Consider the following 20077-nt stretch of genomic DNA (forward strand, 5'->3'; position numbering starts at 1 on the left):
TGTGCATACGCATCAATGGAACTACCTCCCACAACAGGGCAGATGTCTTAGCTGGGTTGAGAGTTGGTTGATGAGTAGTGAGAAAAATAGAAAGACGTACTTTTAAATAGTGAAAGAATTGTTTGCCTGGAATAAAACCATTAACTACCTATGCCTTTTGACTCAAGATGATTGTGACTTCAGTTTTCCAGGAAGAAATTTTGGGCTGACAATGATCTGGACCCACTTTCTAATCCTGGGCTCTTTGGCAGGTTCATTGTTTGTCATCCTGTTAGGGACTGCACAACCCAGGTGCTCTATCTCAAAGTTCAGGATTTGGGCACTTAACCTGGTTTCCTAGTTTTCAGATTACATTTCCTTGCACATGTTCTTCAAATGCTTTTTCGGTAAGCAACTGGGTGCTCTAAAAACCGGAAAATTACAGGTATGAGAAGGGATGGCTCTTCCTTTCTGCTCTTCCTTCTCATTTATCATGACTGTAGTGATTGCTCAGTAGTAAGGATAGTGAAAAAGGAAGAAGCATCCCCCTCCAAAGAGGGTTGCACAGTGCTTTCCTTTGCACTAAAATAAAGGGCTGCATGATTGAGAGGTCTTTCGTCTCTGCAAAAAGTGAGGTAGGATTTCATAGAATCACAGGATGGCTGAGGTTGGAAAGGGACCTCTAGAGATAATCTAGATGATCCCCCTGCTCAGGCAGGGACACCTAGAGCACCTGGCACAGGGTCACATCCAGATGGGTTTTTTAAGATCTCCCAAGGAGACTCCACAACCTCTCTGGGCAGCCTGTTCCAGGGCTTTTTCTCCGTTACAGTAAAGAAGTTCTTGCTCGTATGGAGATGGGACTTCCTGTGTTTTTGTCCTGTCACTGGCCACCACCAAGAAGAGTTTAGTCCCATCTTCTTTGCAGTTTCCCCTCGACTTTATACAAAAGCAGTGTAACACTTTGTAGATCTCCATATTAGCTACCATTAGCTTGTTGCTTTTGCATTTCCATACCACTGCTGTCACAGTGATGTAAAGATACAATGAAATCACAGTGAGGACCCCATTCCATCAAATCAGTGCTTTATATCCTGAGGTTGAGAGACTGTTATTCAGCACCCCATGATCTCTGGAGAAAACACGGAAGCATTTCTTGGTGCTGGTGATGTTTGTCTCAAGCCGTTGAACAAAGCCGGGTTTGATCTTGCCATGATGATCAAGCCATCATTGTCAGCTCCATCCGATGGAGCACTGTTTGGGATTATACTCAGTCACACATGAAGGAAGCAGCTGCAAAGTTGCAGATAACCAAGGCAAGGCAAGGAGCAATTTGCCAAAACAATTCATTACTGCACATCTCTACTCCCTGTCCACTTCTCTGAGGTCTCCAGAAAGGGAAGGAGAAAAGATCGTAGGCCTCGTGAATTATTCAAGTAAAGTAGGTCCAATCTATAGATCACTCATTGACTGTACATGCACACTTGCAGTTTTTTTGAAACATTGCTTTAGGCTCCAATCATCAAATAGCTTGAGTGTGTCTCTAAGGGGTTGCTAATAGCAGGTTAAGCAACACTATGAAGTGATCCGTTGCAACAGAATCTTGCTACCAAATGTAAAATTAAGAAGTTCCTTTGTGTGCAAAGGCTATCCTAAAAGCCATAAAAAAAAAGATAAGCACCTGCTTGTTTCTCATGGTAACCTTGTTAATTAATCATATTCATGATTTTTATTAAAGGAAATTCTTCTGCTCATCAAAGGTTCCTGTGAACTCAGCTTGATGTGATGTGGAAACTCAGTTTAAAAGGAATCTACCTTTAAATAGCTATATCATTTCACTAAGAGCTCATAAAAAGTAAAAAGGTCCCACTCCAGAAACTTTCCAGAAAAAGAAACTTCTTTCCTTTTCTTTTCTTTTCCTTTCTCTTCTTTTTTTCTTCTCTTCTCTTCTCTTCTCTTCTCTTCTCTTCTCTTCTCTTCTCTTCTCTTCTCTTCTCTTCTTTTCTTTTCTTTTCTTTTCTTTTCTCTTTTCTTTTCTTTTCTCTTCTCTTCTCTTTTCTTTTCTCTTTTCTTTTCTTTTCTTTTCTTTTCTTTTCTTTTCTTTTCTTTTCTTTTCTTTTCTTTTCTTTTCTTTTCTTCTCTTTTTTCTTTACTTTCTTTTCTTTTCTCTTCTCTTCTCTTCTCTTTTCTATTTTCTTTTCTTTTCTCTTTTCTCCCTTTTCTTTTCTCTTTTCTCTCTTTTCTTTTTTCTCTCTTTTCTCTTTTCTTTTCTTTTCTTTTCTTTTCTTTTCTTTTCTTTTCTTTTCTTTTCTTTTCTTTTCTTTTCTTCTCTTTTCTTTTCTTTTCTTCTCTTTTCTTCTCTTTTTTTCTTTCTTTTCTTTTCTCTTCTCTTTTTTCAATTCTTTTCTCTTTTCTCTCTTTTCTTTTCTTTTTTCTCTCTTTTCTTTTCTTTCCTTTTCTTTTCTTTTCTTTGCTTTGCTTTGCTTTGCTTTGCTTTGCTTTGCTTTTCTCTTTGCTTTTCTTTGCTTTTCTTTGCTTTTCTCTTTTCTTTTCTTTGCTTTTATTTCTTTTATTTTCTCTTTTCTTTTCTTTTCTTTTCTTTTCTTTTCTTTTCTTTTCTTTTCTTTTCTTTTCTTTTCTTTCTTTTCTTTTCTTTGGACGGAGAGCACCCTGAGGAGTACGCTGGCTCAATGGGGATGTCGAGCGAAGTCTCTTCTAGAGACCATTACTTCAGCTGTGTGATACAACCTCTCTGCGCATTTCCATCCCCCTACACCGGGTACAGGAGTGTATTTTAGAGTTCCCTCAGAGACTGCATCCTGACTAGTCAATCCGGTGTTTTATTAGAAAGCATTTCCTATTTTCATATCAACTCAAACTGGACTAAAAAACAAGAGGAAGTTACATTGTTCCACATGCCAAAATACCATATGCACCTTCAGATGTATTTACAGAGATGTATTTCCCATGCTGGGAAGTTCAGGAGGTGGCACACACAGATTCCAGATTTTCTTGACATGATGGTCTCCTCAGCCCCTAACTTTTGCAGGTTGCAAATTTGCTTTCCTGCTCAGTGATTTCATTTTTAATGGCTATCACTTGTTTCTCTAGTTGTCTGAGTTGCTCTGCCTTGTCTTGCTTGGTTTGATTCAGATCCTGGAGTTTCTTCTCCAAATCTGTAAAAGTAAAGTGATATGTCATGGTGAGCATATTTGTTGTAAGTAATGTTGTAATTTGTGAGTAAAACCAAGCGTTTAACAGCATTTTTTTTCCCAATCAGTTTTAGAGGAAATAAGCCCATTCAAATGGGAAGTGTTCTTTGTGTAACCGAGGGCAAAAGTCTGGCTTCTGGATTTTTAAAAAGGAATGTGACCGTCTTAGAGCAGTTCATTTCTCAGTATATGCTTTTGTCCATCGACTGTGATGGGCCAGGACACAGAGCTCTTAAGCATTTGCTTTAAATCGAAAAAACCCAGAGGAACGGTGTGTCCACTGAGGAATATAAAGCCTGGACAGTCTGGGCCCAGATTTGGATCACCCTCTTACAGAGATGACACTACTGGTCCCTGTGAAGCTACACAAATTAGAACATACTGATAATGAGTCAAGACCACATTATTCACGTCTTACATTTCCAATGCACTTATCGTCAGAGCATTTGGAATGGCTGGGATGATCTTAATGGTTCTTCTCAATGTATCTGCTCAAAATGAGCAGATTTGGAGATCCTGACCTGAAGCATTTCCTCCCAGGATGGAAACTTGTTTCAGTTCTCTTTAAATGATGCAGTAATTTCTAATGTCAGGTCTCATCCTAGGCCCAGGATGCTCAGTGGAGAAGCCCAGAGCTGCCCTACAGGCAGAATTAGGTCCCCTGGGTACAATTACAGGAGACATAGTGGAAGTTGGCGCATAATTTCTCTAGTGATGGTCTCAACCTGCCTGTCAGGCTGTGCTGAAGGAGCTGTGGTCTCTCCTAACCCATAGCCCCTTCTTCTTGCCTGCTATAGCTCAGCAGGTCCCGTGCAGATGAGCTGAGATCTCCAAGGCGCACGCGGATGAGACACTAGACTGGATTGATGTGCCTGGGACACGTGTCTGCGCTCTGCTCTGCTGCCCGCTCGGGGACACAGATGTTTCTCTACTTGTTCAAACAAGCCAATATTTATACCCGTGTTTTTTTTTTTTTTTTTTTTTTTTCCTGCTGTTGCTCAGAGCTATCCCTGAAAGGGAGCAAGGACAGGCTGATGAAGAAAGGCTACCTGCAGGTCTCTATTAGCATGAGTCATTGCTCAAATAATGTAAGTACAGATGGAGAACAGGGGAATGATTTAAGGTCTGAATGCCCAAAGCAAGGATGTAAATCAAGGCTCCCAGCTAAATCTGCAGCTGAGTCCACTGCTAAGAGCCTTAGAGGAGTTAGGCAACTTTTGCACTTTTCACATTCTTAAATTGCTGCAATTAAATCACTGCAAGTCCTTCTGTGGGCACTTCTTGAACTCTGCTAATGGCAACCAATTTCTATCCAAAAATGTACATAAGCCAAATCAATTTAGCTACTTTTGAACAGTTCAGGTAGGTTCAAGCAGGGGTTTTCATTAGTCAAATTGTTTTTAAACTGATCTCAGGTGAACCGAGTCAGTTAGTGTCTGTAGACAAAAATTTTAGTTTAATACACGACTTTCACAATTTTCACTGCTCGCTGTGGAAGTGAGAACACCACCTGTGATTCTTTTGATTTTTTTTTCAGTCTCTTCAGCCAGTTTTTCTGCTGCTTCTTTCAGCTGTTTCACTTTCTCTAATGTTACTTTCGGACGTCCTTTGGCTTTTAGCTTCTCTTGGAGAATGCCGTACTTTCTTTTAATGTCAGCAAATTCCTGTAACAAAACCCCATTGCATAGTTTAAGAAAATGTAGCATTGTACAGTTAATCTGGCATCCTGAAAAAGATTTTTCTACCTTGTTTCTTATCCCATTTAAATCAACTTTCCATCTCTCATTCTCTGAAATCTTAAAAAAACACTGTAACGAGTATACACTGAACAAAGCCTCCCAAAACCTGACAGAATTCAATTAAAGCAAATTGCCAGTTAAGTGAACCGGAGCATAAGAGGGATGACAATGTAAAGGAAATATCATTTAAGCTTCTCAAGGCTCATGCTGTTTTTACTTCTTTTGATACAGCTTTTCTGTAAAATTCATTTTGCGACGAGGTTTAATTAAAGTTTAATAAATTAGCTATTATTATTATTGTTATTTACACTTTTAGCAGTAATGATATTTCTGGACTGATGCCACCCATACTGATTTAGCTTGCCGTGGAGGCTGCAATTGGGATTTCTACTGGATTTCTTATGAGCTGGGAGCTTAGTCCTGCTCCGCCTTGTGAGCTGCGGAGCCGGGTTCTCCTCACGCAGCCCGCTAGGAACTTCCAGCTGCCTCAGCGCAGTCGCAAAAATCAGAGCTACTAAAAAGCACCCAGCCAACCCAGGACTCTGCAACTCCCACAGCCGTTTTGGCTGAAGGAGAGTGGCACTAAATGAATGGCCAGACTTCTCCCATTGCATATATTTTAATATCTGTTTTTGTGGATTGTTCTGTTGTGTTTGTTGGTGCCCATGGTGACTGTGAGTCTTATACACAGAGCTAGGAAAAATGTCATGGAGTAGGCAGACAAATGGATGTGTTTCTTTCATTCAGGCTTCAACAACAGAATTGTTACTTGCTAGATATCTTAAATATGTGGGTAGCATACTTAAAACTTCAACAGTTTTGAGGGGAACAGCATAACACAATCATACTGCTGAATCAAAAGTACAAAATATAAAAGGGATATATGTATCTTTTTTCTTTAACATGTGACAGAATGGCTTACATTCTTGATATTCTGAGCTTGCTTGTTTGCTGCTTCTGCCCCTGCTTTTGCATTTGTAGCTTGATTCCTGCTCTTCATCATTTTCATCTGCAACACGGTAATTTCATCTTCCATCTGAGATTGTTTTGCTGAGAAGTCATTTAGTTCATCGCTTGTCTTGTTCACTTGAGTCTCAGCCTAAAACAGAACAATGGGAAGCTGCTTTTTTGTGCCATGTCCCTCCAACCTGCAGAGCTCAGCCACGGAGGAGATGATAATGCCAGATAGGGGAGTCCCCAAGATGCTATGGAACCGATGTCCTAACTGAGCCACATTCTTCTTTTGTTCATTTTTACACTTACATTGGGGAAACTTTGAGACTTTTTATTTTCTAAAATGCAGTTAGTGAAGTAAATTAAAAGATGTACAGCAAGATACCTGTGAGATTTGTGCTCTCATTTCTTGTATCTCTTCATTTAGCTTTTCGAAAGTTCCTCTGGAGTGTCCTTGGGAGTTCACAACATTTTTTAGTGTGTTATTAATTTCATTCACAGGTGGAAGAGCTTTTGCTGATTTGCTAAAGCAAAAAAAAAAAAAAGTGTGGAGGCTGAAGAAAGGAGACATTTCAAATCCACCCACGCTCATGTGTAGAAATGTTCCCTTGAGTCCAAACACCATCCATTACAAATTGTGGCAGTAATTTGTAACTGTGTATAGCAGCTGGCAAAGCCAAATATCAGGAAGGGATGTTACGTGTGGATATATTGGATAACAGGTTAACGGTGATGGTAGCTGGTTACCTAGTGGGCTACTGTTATTATGGAAAGCTCACCTGAGAGGTGAATATATTTTCTTCCCAATTCTTGTTGGTTCATTATCACAGAATCACAGAATGGTTAAGGCTGGAAGGGACCTCTGGAGATCATCCAGTCCAGCCCCCCTGCTCCAGCAGGGACACCCAGAGCACGTGGCACAGGGTGGCATCCAGGCAGGTTTGGAAGATCTCCAGAGAAGGAGACTCCACAGCCTCTCTGGGCAGCCTGTTCCAGGGCTCTGTCACCCTCACAGGAAAGAAGTTCTTCCTCACATGGAGATGGAACTGCCTGTGTTTCAACTTGTACCTGTTACCCCTTGTCCTCTCACTGGCCACCACCAAGAAGAGTTTGGCCCCATTCTCCCTACATTCTCCCCTCAGGTACTTGTACATATTGATCAGATCCCCTCTCAGCCTTCTCTTCTCCAGGCTAAACAGGCCCAGCTTGCTTAGTCTTTCTTCATACGATAGATACTCCAGTCCCTTAATCATCTTTATCGCTCTACGCTGGACCCTCTCTAGAAGCTCAATGTCCTTCTAGTCCTGGGGAGCCCAGAACTGCACCTCCTAATCCAGGTGCAGCCTCACCAGAGCTGAGGAAAGGGGCAGGATCCCTTTCCTTGACCATCCCTACTCAAACCTCATAGGGAAGCAGCTATAATGATCACCAGATCCCATGTGTTGGTAAGTAGCTGCATTGGTTTCTCTTTTCAGTGGTGGCCACTGATAGGACTAGAGGAAATGGCCGGAAACTGAAACATCAAAAATTCCATAGGAACTTAAGGAAAAATTTCTTAACAGTGAGGGTGACAGAGCACTGGAACAGGCTGCCCAGAGAGGTTGTGGAGTCTCCTTCTCTGGAGATCTTCAAAACCCGCTTGGATGCAGTCCTGTGCCACGTGCTTTAGGTGTCCCTGCGTGTGCAGGGGGGTTGGACTAGATGATCTCTAGAGGTCCCTTCCAACCCTAAGCATTCTATGATTCTATGATTCTAAGTTCAGCTGCTGAGGAGCCCGGAGCTCGCGGGAGCCATAACCTTAAACAGCACGTCAGCTCCGCGCAGGCTCACGGATGCTGGAGAGACCCTTGTAGAAATGGCAATATGAAATCAGCTGTAATCTGAACTTTCTTTCCAGTGTTATTAGGATTTCTAACTGCCTGGGGTATGGAGTTGCCTTATTGTGCTGTATTTAGCTGAATTTCAGCTGGATTTAGTGCCTCCGTAAGAGAATATCTACTCACTCAGCTTGTTTTGCCTTCACCAGTAGTTTCTGAGCTTCTTCCATTTTTCTGTTTCTCTTATTCACATTCAGTCTGTACTTCTCACAGTAGCTCATAACGTTTCTGATTTTGTTGAGCATGTTTGTAAGCTCTTGTGGGGCCAGGGGAAGCTTTATTTGCAGAACATAGTTTGCCACCTTCTCGATGTCCTCTGGAGGTGCACTCTCATCTTAAAAAAACACAGTGTTTACAGCATTCTGAAACACATTCTGAAACTTCCCAGTGAAATGTAAATGACCATTATGGTTGTCTACCCATTGAGATATGCGTCAGAACAAAGCTGATAAGCACAGCAAGGGGGTAAGAGAATTATCTCTAGCATTTTGTAATTTAGTATTGTGTTTCCAGGTACTGCTATTAGTGTTGTCAGAGCTGTCTAAAATAAGGGTCTGAACCTGCTTTGAACAGAGTTATTAAAATTCTGATTTAGCAGTGAACCCTTGGGAGGGTTTAGCTCGGCGCACAGTACAGCTAAACGCGTCAGAGCCCGTTTCTCCTCAGCCTCAGATCAAAGGGGTGCTGAGGAGCCCGCGGTGCAAACGAGCCTTCCCGAGCCAGCATGTGGCTGTAATCCCTTCCCCGCCACCACCTGACATCTGAAAAGTGGCTCCTTCACTGGCTAGTAGGAAAGTTGGCTCAGACTGAGATAGAAAGAGAATTTGTAGTGGAAAAACTGTATTCTGTTAAGTCCCCTTACAGATTATTTCTTCCTAGCTCCACCTCTGCACAGGCACACTGGGCTAGAGCAGTTCATGCCTTGCAAAGTCTCATCGCCGTTTCTCATTGCACCCCCTTCCTCTACAGACAAAACCTTGGGTGATAAAGCACTTGAAACATACACTAAATGTTTGAAATAATGCTGCAAAGTAACTTACCAATAATTAAATAATAGACATCTACAGGGCAAACAGTAGCACATGCCTGAGAGTTATTTTCTGCAGAAATATGTCAATGTACAGTAGAGCAGATTTAATGTATCTTCAAGTACCTCAGCTGCTATAGTTAATAAATTTTAGTTTACAAAGCAAAAAATACTAAGACATATAAAGGAAGAGCCAAAGAAGGATTTGGCAGTCACTACCAAACAAAATCTGAGATTCTTAAGGCTTTAAATGGAGGTTTTCCTCCAAAACTGCCAACACGCGCTCCTTAAAATGTTATGACATTGGCTGCATTCAAGAGATGAAAAAAGGACTAACATATTTGACATTTTTAACACCCATTTTATGCACATTTCTTAAAAGAAATCTTAGGGTCAGTCTCTTAACAACTTTTTTCACAAGGGTGGAAAAGTTTTAGGTATGTATGGTTGTTTTGTTATTTTTAATGGGAGCTAAGGGTTTGTCCGGAATCCTTTGATTCCTCAAGTTGCAGCTTTATGGAGAAGATGGAGCCGTATGTTCCTTTGTATCCGAATTCCCACGCTCCCTACTTAGATCCTCTATTTATGGGTCTGGAGGAAGGGGATGGAATAACAATTTGAGGATGTATTGGATCGTGCCTGGACATTATATACTATATGAAATTACATCAGTGGCACTTTTTTTCAGATAAACCAGGCACTGAGGGAATTGCTTGCATGTTTCAAATTAAGCAAATGAATAAGAGATGACACAACAGATCTATGGGAAAAGTCATACGAAGTAATGTCTTCTGGGAGAAAGGAACACTATAAAAGAAGGAATTGAAAAAGATTTCTCAGATCAGGAGGTAGACAGGAAGTTAGATAGGTATATAGCTAAACTTTTTCGATGTATCATGCTATATTATACCGGAATATATCAAAGAAAAATGAGTTAGAAAGTACCTTTTTTCATATTTACCTAATAAGAAGGCTTTTATTTTTTTGATGAACTCCTTAGTGATCTCTCGGTCCACTTCAATTTGATTCTTAGCTCTCCCTAGTTCCCCATTTAATCGCGAGCCTTTCAGCTTGGTGTCTTCTGCCATTTTTTTGAGGCTTTCAACCTGGAAATATTTTTAGAAATAGCAGTGCCTGCCTCTGGAGATTACATACCATTGCTTGGCCAGTTGAATTGACACCAAAATAATTTTGATATGATTCCCAGATAGAATCATTTGATCCTAGGAGATGGAAGGGATGGAGTGGCTTTGGAAACCACTTTGGGGAGCTCCAGAAGTTGTTACATCATGGTCTTCATCTGGCCTTGAAGCAAAGCCTAAATCGAGCATTTTTCTCTTTCTCTAAATAACCAATAAGCCACAACACCTTCTATTTCTAAAAGGAGACACTGGCAGCTATTTCTATTGCAGTTTTGCACTGTGTGAGTGAACAGATTAAGAAAAAGGCACATAATTAATTTGCCTCTTCTTTTGGAATTACTGTTAAAATTATGTTTAAGGGGAAATAAGTCAGAAAGGTAGGGTTCAAAGGTTGTATTTCAAAGCTGCATTTTCCCACTCTGTTTTTATTCCAGATCATTTAATGGAGAGCTCTAGTTTAACTAACCAATTCCAACAGCATTTTGCTTTCCTTGGGGCTACGCTTTGCCTTGGGAAATGCATGGGAAATGCTTCTCCGCAGTCTGTGGAGGGAAGAGGCTCATGGCTTCCCTGTGCAACAAGAACGGCAATGATGTTTTTGTTTCTGAATTATCTCAAAAACATCCTGCCCGTTCTCTAGTCCTCACCACTCCCCATCCACACATGCTGTCAGCAGCAGAGCTGGCCCGAGGCTTGTGAGGACCAAAAGCAGCAGCCTCCTGTTGCCACCTCCAAGTGAGGCATCCGCCTTCATGGATACCTCTGCAGGGCCTGGAGCCCAGGCGTGTGCCCCGACTGCTCCTTTCTAAACCCATAAGCTGTAACACGCTCTCATGTGTATTTTAAAATGAGGCAGTGGATGCCTAAGCACCCTGGAAGGGCAGAACAAATTCACAGCAGAATTACATTTCTGTTGGAAAATGTTTTTTTTTTTTGCCTAAAATTGTAACAAGCGTCATCTCTGATTTCTAATGAGAACAAACTGTCTTTACTGTTGCTTTGGGATTTGTCTGTTTTGCTTCCTTTGCACATGTTGCGTTGGCCACATTTTGCTTGAATTATTTTCACTGCTACTGTGCAGCAAAGAGGAGCAGTCCATCACTGGGTGCTCTTCTAAATGGTAGCAACGAAAGGGCACAAAGTTTTGGATTGAAATTATTTGTAAAAAATCTTTAACAGTAAGGAAAAAAAAGTTATATAGAATGAGTTTAGTGCTGTAGGGAGAAGTAAGGTATAATTAGTAACTAGCCCCTTAATAGAACTGGGAACTAACTCCCCCAGTACTGAACTGTGCTGTGCCTGTGGGACTGGGACATAGTCCATCCCTAAGATGCTGTCAAAGGAGCAAGGGCATTTCTCTAGGATTGGGGATTTTTACTGCATCTTTCCTCATTTTAGCTGCCTACAAGTTAGCCATATAAAATCTAAGCAAGCCAGCCATTTACAGTATGGAAAAAAAAATACATCTTCCATCAGTGACTACTGCATCCTCATGTATGTATCTGATATGGAGAAGAAAGAGCTGGAGCTGCCTGTTTCTTCTCCCAATTCTAACAGGAGTGTGGAGGACTAGGTTAGGTGCTGCCAGTTGCCTTGCCATGAAGCATGTGGTAGGAATCCCCTCCTTAGCACCTTGTTCAACATCAGCAATCTGCTCTGGAAGTGAGCTGGGCTTTTCTGCCTCTCATCTCTGTGTTCCAGGCAGTTTCTCCTCCCTAATGGGATAAAGCAGCAGAGAAGGACCCCTCTTGTCGAAAGCAGCAGTGCCACAGGATGTGTTGGACTCCCTGGATTTTGAGCGTTTTAGCATAACTGGGCTTATGGACAAGATGATGTTCTCCATGAAGGGATTGCTCCATTGCCCATCCTTCATCCATTTCACTGAACAAATGCAAGTTTGATATACAGCACCTGATTCTCAGGATCCTGTGGCTGGATAGTCAAATTTTTTAAGGCCATGGCAGTCTCCTCAGCTCTCCAGAAGGCCTCTGCAGCACGAGGAAGAGCTCCCCTGCAGCCTGGGCCGCCGCACTGCTTGGGCCCGGGCCCACCTCGGCACAGAGCTCCTCCACACGCAGCTGAAACACAGGGCCGATTTCCTGGTGCCCCACAGACCTACAATAAACAACAGCTTTGTGTCAAGAATCCTCGGTGGTTCTGAGGAAGGGAGATGTTTAATGTCACGTGGACATTGAATTTGTATGGAGATTTTCCCTGAGAGTTCAGTCCCTCCAAAGATGCCCTTCCTTGACTTAAAGGATGCAATGGCAATCCATGACTTCAAGCATTTCCGTGCAAGAGCCAACTGTTGGGCTCCATATGCTGGACTAAAACACTTGCTTCACTCCTCTATGGCAGAAATGAAATGCTGAATGGTCCCCTAGCCATATCCAACCCACAGATACATCCTAAAGGATCCAAATCACCTCGCACACAACATGCTACCATATCACCAGCGTGCAGGTCTTACTCGGGCACTCAGCAGTGACTCATCTGGCAAACCTCACATGGCTGTATAAACATATATGCATACATATAGCCAATTCAGTGAAAAAAATAATTGGCCTTTTTTTTGATACCAACAAATTGCTATCAAAGAAAAAGGCTAATGCTATTTTTGGGGTGGGTTGGTGGGGATGAGACCTTGTTTACATGTGAAATGTCACTAAGAATTCTCAGGTTACATCCTAAGGGGTCCACGGTCATGAACATAATGAGCAGTTTGGGTTACCCAGTATCTATTGTCTATGATGTGGTCCAGGCAGACGCTGGCTCTTTGAAGTCTTTGGGGTGAAAATGGACACTAAGCAATCCTTGAGAAGAACTGTGGGAAAACCAGGGTCTGGCAGGGCCAAAGATCTTGATATCTCATCCTGCCCTGGAACTTCAGGAGCATAATGGACTTTCTCATCTTTGATACAACCAAGTCCATTTTAAGCACCATACTCTTCAGTGTGATTGTCTCACGTCTAGGTAAAACTGTGGCACATGTGAAGTATAAAAGGGGTACAGGGTACAAATGCACTCAGTTATGCAAGACTCAAAAAAGAAAAAAGAAGGGTTGAATTGATCCTATAGAGATAAAATAGATATTTTAACATGGACAGTCAGACTGAAGTTCTAGACACATTTCCTCTTCCTGGTCTGGCAGTGGAGGCTGAAGATGCTCTGATCACTGCCTAGCAGGATGTTATTATCCCTTCCCATCCCACAGGTGATGCAGAGGATCATGTAAGGCCTCCTCGTCCACTCTAGAGCAAAGTACCCAGCTTAAGTTTAAGCCACTGATGATGATGTTTGGGGCTTATACTTTACCCTGAGGTGCTCGCAAGACTAGAAAGGGCTTAAATAGCTCTTTCTGCTGGCTCTGCGTGGGAGGAATGGCTCCCAGGAGGCTGGTGGTCGCTAGCACCTGACAAGTACAGCTGTTTCTAAAAAGACTGCATGTCTCTGCCAGGGAACATTTTCCAGATTTGAAAGGCACGTAAACATCCTTTTAAAATAAAAATTAGTAAGAGCATCTAGAAGGAGATTTTTATTTAGCTCCCATTAAAAATCCATAGCTACCTACCTTTTCATTCAAAATCTGGATGTCGGGAGTCTTGAGAATCCTGAGTTGTTCCAGCACATTGCCCTCTTTCAAGGCGAGACTGTCCAGCATAGCAAGTACACTCTTTCTGGTGTACTCGGAATATCTTATGGTAGGGATTGTCCCACTAGTTTTATTTTCAGCCAACAACGATATTTCAAAGTATTTCCTAATGTTGCTGACAGCCTCTAAAGGAACAGAGATAATGTTAGTGTAGACTGCATTTTTGTTGTATTAAATTGCTGTGTTTACTTGAATTCTAGACATGTGGTGAGTGACAGGTGATTGAGTTTGTGTCACTAGTGTTTGATTTGGAATAGCAAGGAAGGACATGAATTGTAACTTTCTCAGGCAGGTTCTTTAATCTCTCATTCACCCAGCTGCTAAGTAGGAATAGCTGTTGATGACCATAAAACCAGCTCAGATGGATGTAAATGCAGTGGATCCTACGTAATTCTTCAGAGCCCAGAGTACATGGGAAGCCAGTGGAAGTTCCAAAAGTATAAAGGGAATCTGATTAATGATACAAACTGTTATTAATTTGTATTCCTCACTAGTCATCAATTTCCACAGTTACTGATTTGACAGAAGCTCCTGTTGTTTTTGCTATTCGGAGGTTCAAGGAGGAGAACTGCTTCTGCCAATCATAAAAATGAAATGATCGCTTCTGTGACTTATTTGTCCTGTCTCTACTTAGCATAGCACCCAAAAGTAAAATCGTTTGTGGAGTTGAGGCCAAAATTTAGAATATAAATGGGAGTTTATAAATTTCATTTGGCTCCGGAAAAATTTAATCTTAGGGTTGATGTATTAAAAAAACATATTCGCTCTAGTCCAGGCAACAAATGCTTTCCATCAAAGGTGTTTCTTTTTTGCCTAGTGTAAGCCTTCCTTTAAGCAGAGACTCAAAAAGGGTGAAGAAAATTACATTTCCTTTGCAGATTAATAGCCTAAAGAAAGAACTATGGCCCTTTGAAAACTCATTATTTAAAGCTGCTGCTGTCAAGGCTGCCCAGACCTCCAGTGAACTCAGAGATTTCCCAAGTCCCCAGGGAGAAATATGTGCAATAAGCCAGAACTGATGATATGCAACAAAAAAGGCAGTAGATGTCATTGATAGACATCTATCTCTTTCTGTGTTGGTAACCAGATCAGTTTCTATTGAAGTCAATTACTGAACAAGGCACTAAAACACTTGGCCTTGCTTTGAATCAAGTTCACCAGAGTTTAGTTGTGTGGAGTCAGGTCTATTTATTTTATGTTTCAACTCCTGGAAACATCCAATTTAAAGTTAGGTCTTTACATAAAACATCTGGCAAGAGCATCACAATATCTGAGCAAGAGATTATTTTCTGTATAAGAATTCCATGGCAGGAATATTTTACAGTGGGTCAGCTCTTCATTAAATAGCCCAAATGCATTTACATGCTCTTTTGTGATGTAGCTGTAGCATTTCCAAGTTCTTTACTTTAAACATAGCATCTTAGCACTGTCTGAGTGCATGCCTGTGAGGAAGCCTAACTCCTGACCTTTGATTTGCTGAGTCCTCTGCAAAGAGGTAGGTCGGACCCCCATCCCTTCTGTGTGTCTAGGGCACAAATGTGTCCCAGGTGGGATACATGGGTATATCCTCCATCCTGCTCTACCCCATTTGCTTGGGCTGCTGAAGGAGGGTGAGGGAAGAGCAGGCAGAGCAACAACGAGGACGTACTGCTGGTCCTGAGTTGGAGATGGGGCAAGGGAGGCCAGGTCTCTCCAGGACACCGCTGCTGTCTTGAGGGACTGTTAATTGGTGCTGTTAGCTGCTTGGTAGCAGGACCAATGAATACTTGTGGCCCTGACCAGAAATGCAGCTTAAACTCAAGGTCTTGCCCTCCCCACACCCCCGTGTGCCTTTTATAGAACAGTTTATCTGCCTCCAGAGGCCTAAAGAGTGAAGTGGGCTTGGAGTGTGACCAGAGAGCATCACAGATGCTTCAGCTGTGCACCACTGACCTCACTGGGATTTATTGTTTCTTTGCTTTCCTGACTTTCTCAAAGTCAACACAATGCACAATTAAACTGGGAAACTGAGCCTGGGAGAAATGCCTTAAAACTTAATTCATCTCTCTCTTCCCTCTTCCTTTCCCTCAGCTTTATATTCCCTTGACCTTTCCTTCATTCTTTTCAATCTGATTTAGGCTGATCCTTCTCTTGCTTGAATGAAACATAGAAGGACTCTAAATGTGATGCATTGCCTCCATCTTGTGTCTTCCACAGCCCTCCCCATATCTTTGGGGGGGCTCCCCCAGCTGTTCCCAAGGTCAGCTAGTGGAGCATCTACTGCTGGTTTCCTCCTGCCATTGTAGTATCTGATCAGGAGTCCCAGCTGGCACATTTCCCTCCTTCTCCAGAAACCAGTTTGTGACATTGTCATTAGAATTAGCAGCTGATGGAGACTATACTTAGCTCAAGCATGGAGGGTGTAAGTAAGTCTTTCAAAAATGCCAAGGAACTCAGTTCTGACTCCATATTTTTTGATGGTTGAGAACTTGTTCCTCACCACATGAAGTTACGCATTTTCTCATGGGAACATCGGGAAGTTACAGTATGACTCCCAGCTTTAATTAAACAAACACTTGTTGAATAACATTTTTAAAGTATTGCTAAGAGAAACAGGAGTCAGAAGCATGTAAAAAAATCTTCTTCTATTTTTTGATATTTTAGTCTACATTGTGAAATCAGGTAGCTTTTGAGCTTTATACCAAGATTCATCAGACTTTTGATTAATGTGACTCTGGCAAATGCATCTGAAAATTTGGATGCTAGAAATCACAACATTTGAAAATAAAGTGCAATTTGGAAAGTCACTATAAAAATATTGTTAGTATTTACATTTTTGCAATATCATGGGAAACTAAAATCTAGGTTTTCTTTTGAAACATTGTACAACTCTATGGTAAGAAAAATGTGCATGGAATTTTATGGAAAATGCTCACCTTTTTCAATGAATTCCTGACTGCCTTACCTTTGAGATTCAAGTAATGAAAACTGTGATGTAGAAGCTTTTTCTGCTGTAGAAGCTCATACAGCTGGCCAGCTTCTTCCCCAATCTCTTCTATTCTCTCATTAAAGTCAGGAAATTTATAAAGTATATTGTGAAGTGGATCCATTTGTGCAGCTTTTTGTCTAAAAGAAAAATTACAATTATGCAGAAGGCACACTGGATTGTTCTTAGATGAAGTCTGAGAGATGAGACATGCAATATTTTGAGGACAACAGATCATTTTCTAAGAAAGAAGCATATACTTGTAACAGCTTATTTAGGAAACTTTTAGGATGAACTTGTGAAGTTCCAGCATTTAAGTATAGGCTTGTGGGGGACAAATAATTTATATATATATGGATTAATCTGTTGATACATCAACTTAAAACTGTAAACTAATGGACCAGCATCTGAGTGCTGATCGAAACCAGGATTTCAAGTGGAGGGCATTGCCGGTGGGGAAGACAGGGAAGGAAGACAATTTTCTTAACCAAGCAATCTTCACGGGGGTAGCAGAGTCCTTACTGCACAAAGGCATGAAAATCCTTGACGCCTGCAAATGTCTTCAGTGAAAGAACAGGATGTTTCAAAATTCTTTCAATTTCAGAAATGGTGTTTTCAAAGCCTTTGAAGCGTATATCACAGCTGGGCATTCGTCCTCCTTTATCTTCCAGTTTTGCAGCGAACCTCATTATCCCTTGAACAGTCTGTGACAGGGTAGTAATTTCAGCATCCCACTGATCAAAACACAGATGACACTGACGGCAAGAGGGAAAGTCCTTCTCGAAGCCGCGGCCACAGTGGTCACAAAACCTGCCGGTGACACCAGCGCGGCAGTTACAGGCCCCGGTGGCCCGATCACACTTGGGCTGGCCCGTTCCCTCCTGGTTACACTCGCACGCTGCAGGATGGGGACAGAAAGATACTGAGCGCTGCTTCCCTGGGAGCAAAACATGCAAAAAGCATGCCCTGTATTGCACTAATAAATACAAAAACATTCTCGATGCTGCTGGTCAAGCCCCTCAGACTGGGATTCTTTTTGGTGATAAACTGAAGGCAAAATTTCACATCAGCTAACTTTAAAAGCCAAGCATCTAATCTGTGCTAACTATCTGGCCTCCTCCACAGTCACTGCAGAGAAATGGGCATATCCCCAAATCAACCTAAATAGGTATCCAACAAAAGTGGTTCTTCAGAGGCACTTAGCTACCTGCATGGCCTAGAAAGAGCACATGCTCTGACTACAGGAGTTCAGATCTCCAGCTTGTAGACAGCAATAGTCAGGTGAGACAAATCCCACTTGAAATCTCATGCTGATATTTTATGAGTTGCTGCTCAGGGCTGCACTACACACTGCTTTGGCAGCCTTCAGCTAGTGCCAACAATTTCTAAAGACCAGACTGGAAAACAGCGCTCAGGCTACAGTGAACTAGAGCAACAACATAGATAAATATTATAACAATTTCATCCATTGTATAAACACAAATGTCCAGAGTGTTAAAGCTGGTCTCTCTAGATGTATGTCCTGTCTCCCCATGAATTGAATGAAAGGCATAAATTAATTTAAACATAGTTTCTAATCCAGTTGCCCCCCACCTAATAATACTTACGAATGCAGTGTGTCTGTGGATTGCCAAAGTAATTTTCCTCACATTCATCACAACGCCTCCCCCTGTAGCCTGGCTTGCATGGACACTGGCCTGTAAACTGTAACAAAAGTTCAGCATTAAATAACTGCCCACAAAGTAGAATGACTGAATATAAGTATGCTTTTTTATTTTCTCTTTGACCTCTATAATAATACACCTATATGAGGCCTGCAGTGGCACTACTTTTGCACATTCTTTAAACAACATAGTTTATATACTTTTTTGCCCAAGATTCCCAGATACCTACAGTCACCTTCTTAAAGGCTGTAAGAACAAAACGGATTTTGAGACATAGCTTTAATTTACTAATAAGAAAGATTTTGAATGTTCCCGTCTAGAGATGATCTTTAGGAACTTATCATCTGACCATTATCTCAGAGGTTTTCCCCTCTGAAGTTAATAAAACAGATGATTGATTAATTTCTTATTTCTGCTGGAGCAAAGTACTGATCTTTACAATTCAACTTTTAACTATATATCACTGTAACTAAAATCTCAAGGATACATTATGTACATTGCTCTAGAAAATTTATTTTGAAATTCAGCTACTAAATTAAACTGCAAGGATTTACAGTTCAGATAACTAGTACAACTCTGAAAAGCAGTAGTAGTTCTTCAAAATTAAGAGCTACTTTTCCTAGAAAAACATGGAAAACCACTAAATAAACTAGAACGAGCAAAAAGCATGCTGAAAGCAAAGTGTGAAAGCCTATCAGCAGGATCTTGAGATAAGCTCCTGTTGCTATTAAGTCAGTAGAGAGGCAGCTGTTGATTTCAGGTGATCACAATTTCACGAGTGTATTCTGAAACACTCTTAGATTTTTCTCCATTTTAGCTCACAGAGGTTAGCAGAAATTAAATATGATAAACATACTCGAACAGTATTATACCTGAAGCATCATTACAGTCATGGCCTCACTGCTACTTTATGAAAATGCTTAAATGCATAATACTTAAAACAACACTCACAAGACTCTTGTGACACCAAGACTGGATTTATGGCTTCTCTGTACCCATGCTTATGAAGCAGGTATTTTCTGCGTGTCATTTTCTTACCAAATATTTCCATGATTCATTTTACAAAGAACAACATGGGCAAAGAGAACCTGCTTGCGAACAAGCTGCAATATCAGAAAAGCATGTTTGACATAGTGACTCAAAGCGAGATCACCATGCCAACTCCAAACTACCAAAGACTTGAATTTTCAGGCAGTAAGACAAGAATAAGCGTTCTTGTCTATGAGAGGGTCCTGACCATGTCATGTCAAAATGCCACAAACCCAGTTCCCAGAGGTCAGACTAATTTTCTTGCCTGGTTACACTGGTGACTTTGGGAATTTTTTGGACTGCAGTCACAGAGCTGACATCCTTTCCCACTAGCCACGTGCCAGTAGCCAGGAGCGCACTGGTCACAGGCAATGCCCACCACGTTGGGCAGGCACGGGCAGGCCCCCGTGGCCGGGTCGCACACGCAGGCTTCGCTGCCAGTTGGGCACACGGCAGCGCTCACACCCGCAAGATTGCACGTGCATCCTGCAAAAAGAGGGACAATCACTACAGCAGATGGTAATACAGATAGCCAGCGGACAATCAGATGGTATATAAAGCCTGTGTTATAGCTTCACTTCCAGGATACTTGATTTTTTTTTTTATCTCTTATAGTTTGTTTATCCTTCTATGGTATGGCTTTGAACTAACTTATTGTGAGCTTTTAATACTTTTAAGACAGGCACAAAAAATGAAGGCCTAGTGAATTTTGAATATTATTAGAATGAAATGTTAAATGTGATGAACGAGTCGCTGATTTACAGTAGGCATGATAGAGCATGGGAAATGTCACTTAACTGTAAGCCAGCTGATAATCTGCCCTGAGATGGGACAAAG

General features: G+C 41.5%; 1 protein-coding gene across 2 annotated transcripts in view; it reads right to left on the reverse strand.

The window, feature by feature from the left end:
• Positions 1–2957: 2957 nt before the first annotated feature.
• LAMB4 (laminin subunit beta 4) overlaps positions 2958–20077 on the reverse strand; it is a 45567-nt gene continuing 28447 nt past the window's right edge. The window contains exons 23-34 of one of the 2 annotated variants that reach the window (XM_088533221.1): positions 19506–19726; positions 18155–18251; positions 17070–17445; positions 16527–16687; positions 13502–13707; positions 11842–12045; positions 9750–9894; positions 7888–8095; positions 6270–6408; positions 5853–6029; positions 4702–4855; positions 2958–3155 (exon numbers count right to left, since the gene is read on the reverse strand). In XM_088533221.1, coding sequence (XP_088389347.1) covers positions 3016–3155; positions 4702–4855; positions 5853–6029; positions 6270–6408; positions 7888–8095; positions 9750–9894; positions 11842–12045; positions 13502–13707; positions 16527–16687; positions 17070–17445; positions 18155–18251; positions 19506–19726 — 2228 coding nt within the window. In that variant the 3' untranslated portion in view covers positions 2958–3015. Of the gene's footprint in view, positions 3156–4674; positions 4856–5852; positions 6030–6269; positions 6409–7887; positions 8096–9749; positions 9895–11841; positions 12046–13501; positions 13708–16526; positions 16688–17069; positions 17446–18154; positions 18252–19505; positions 19727–20077 lie in introns of both variants that reach the window. The other variant, XM_088533220.1, reaches the window with a different exon arrangement.

Source organism: Tinamus guttatus, unplaced genomic scaffold (assembly GCF_059628265.1).
Source record: "Tinamus guttatus ecotype Peru unplaced genomic scaffold, ASM5962826v1 Tinamus_guttatus_pri_ptg000489l, whole genome shotgun sequence".
Classification (NCBI taxonomy): domain Eukaryota; kingdom Metazoa; phylum Chordata; class Aves; order Tinamiformes; family Tinamidae; genus Tinamus; species Tinamus guttatus.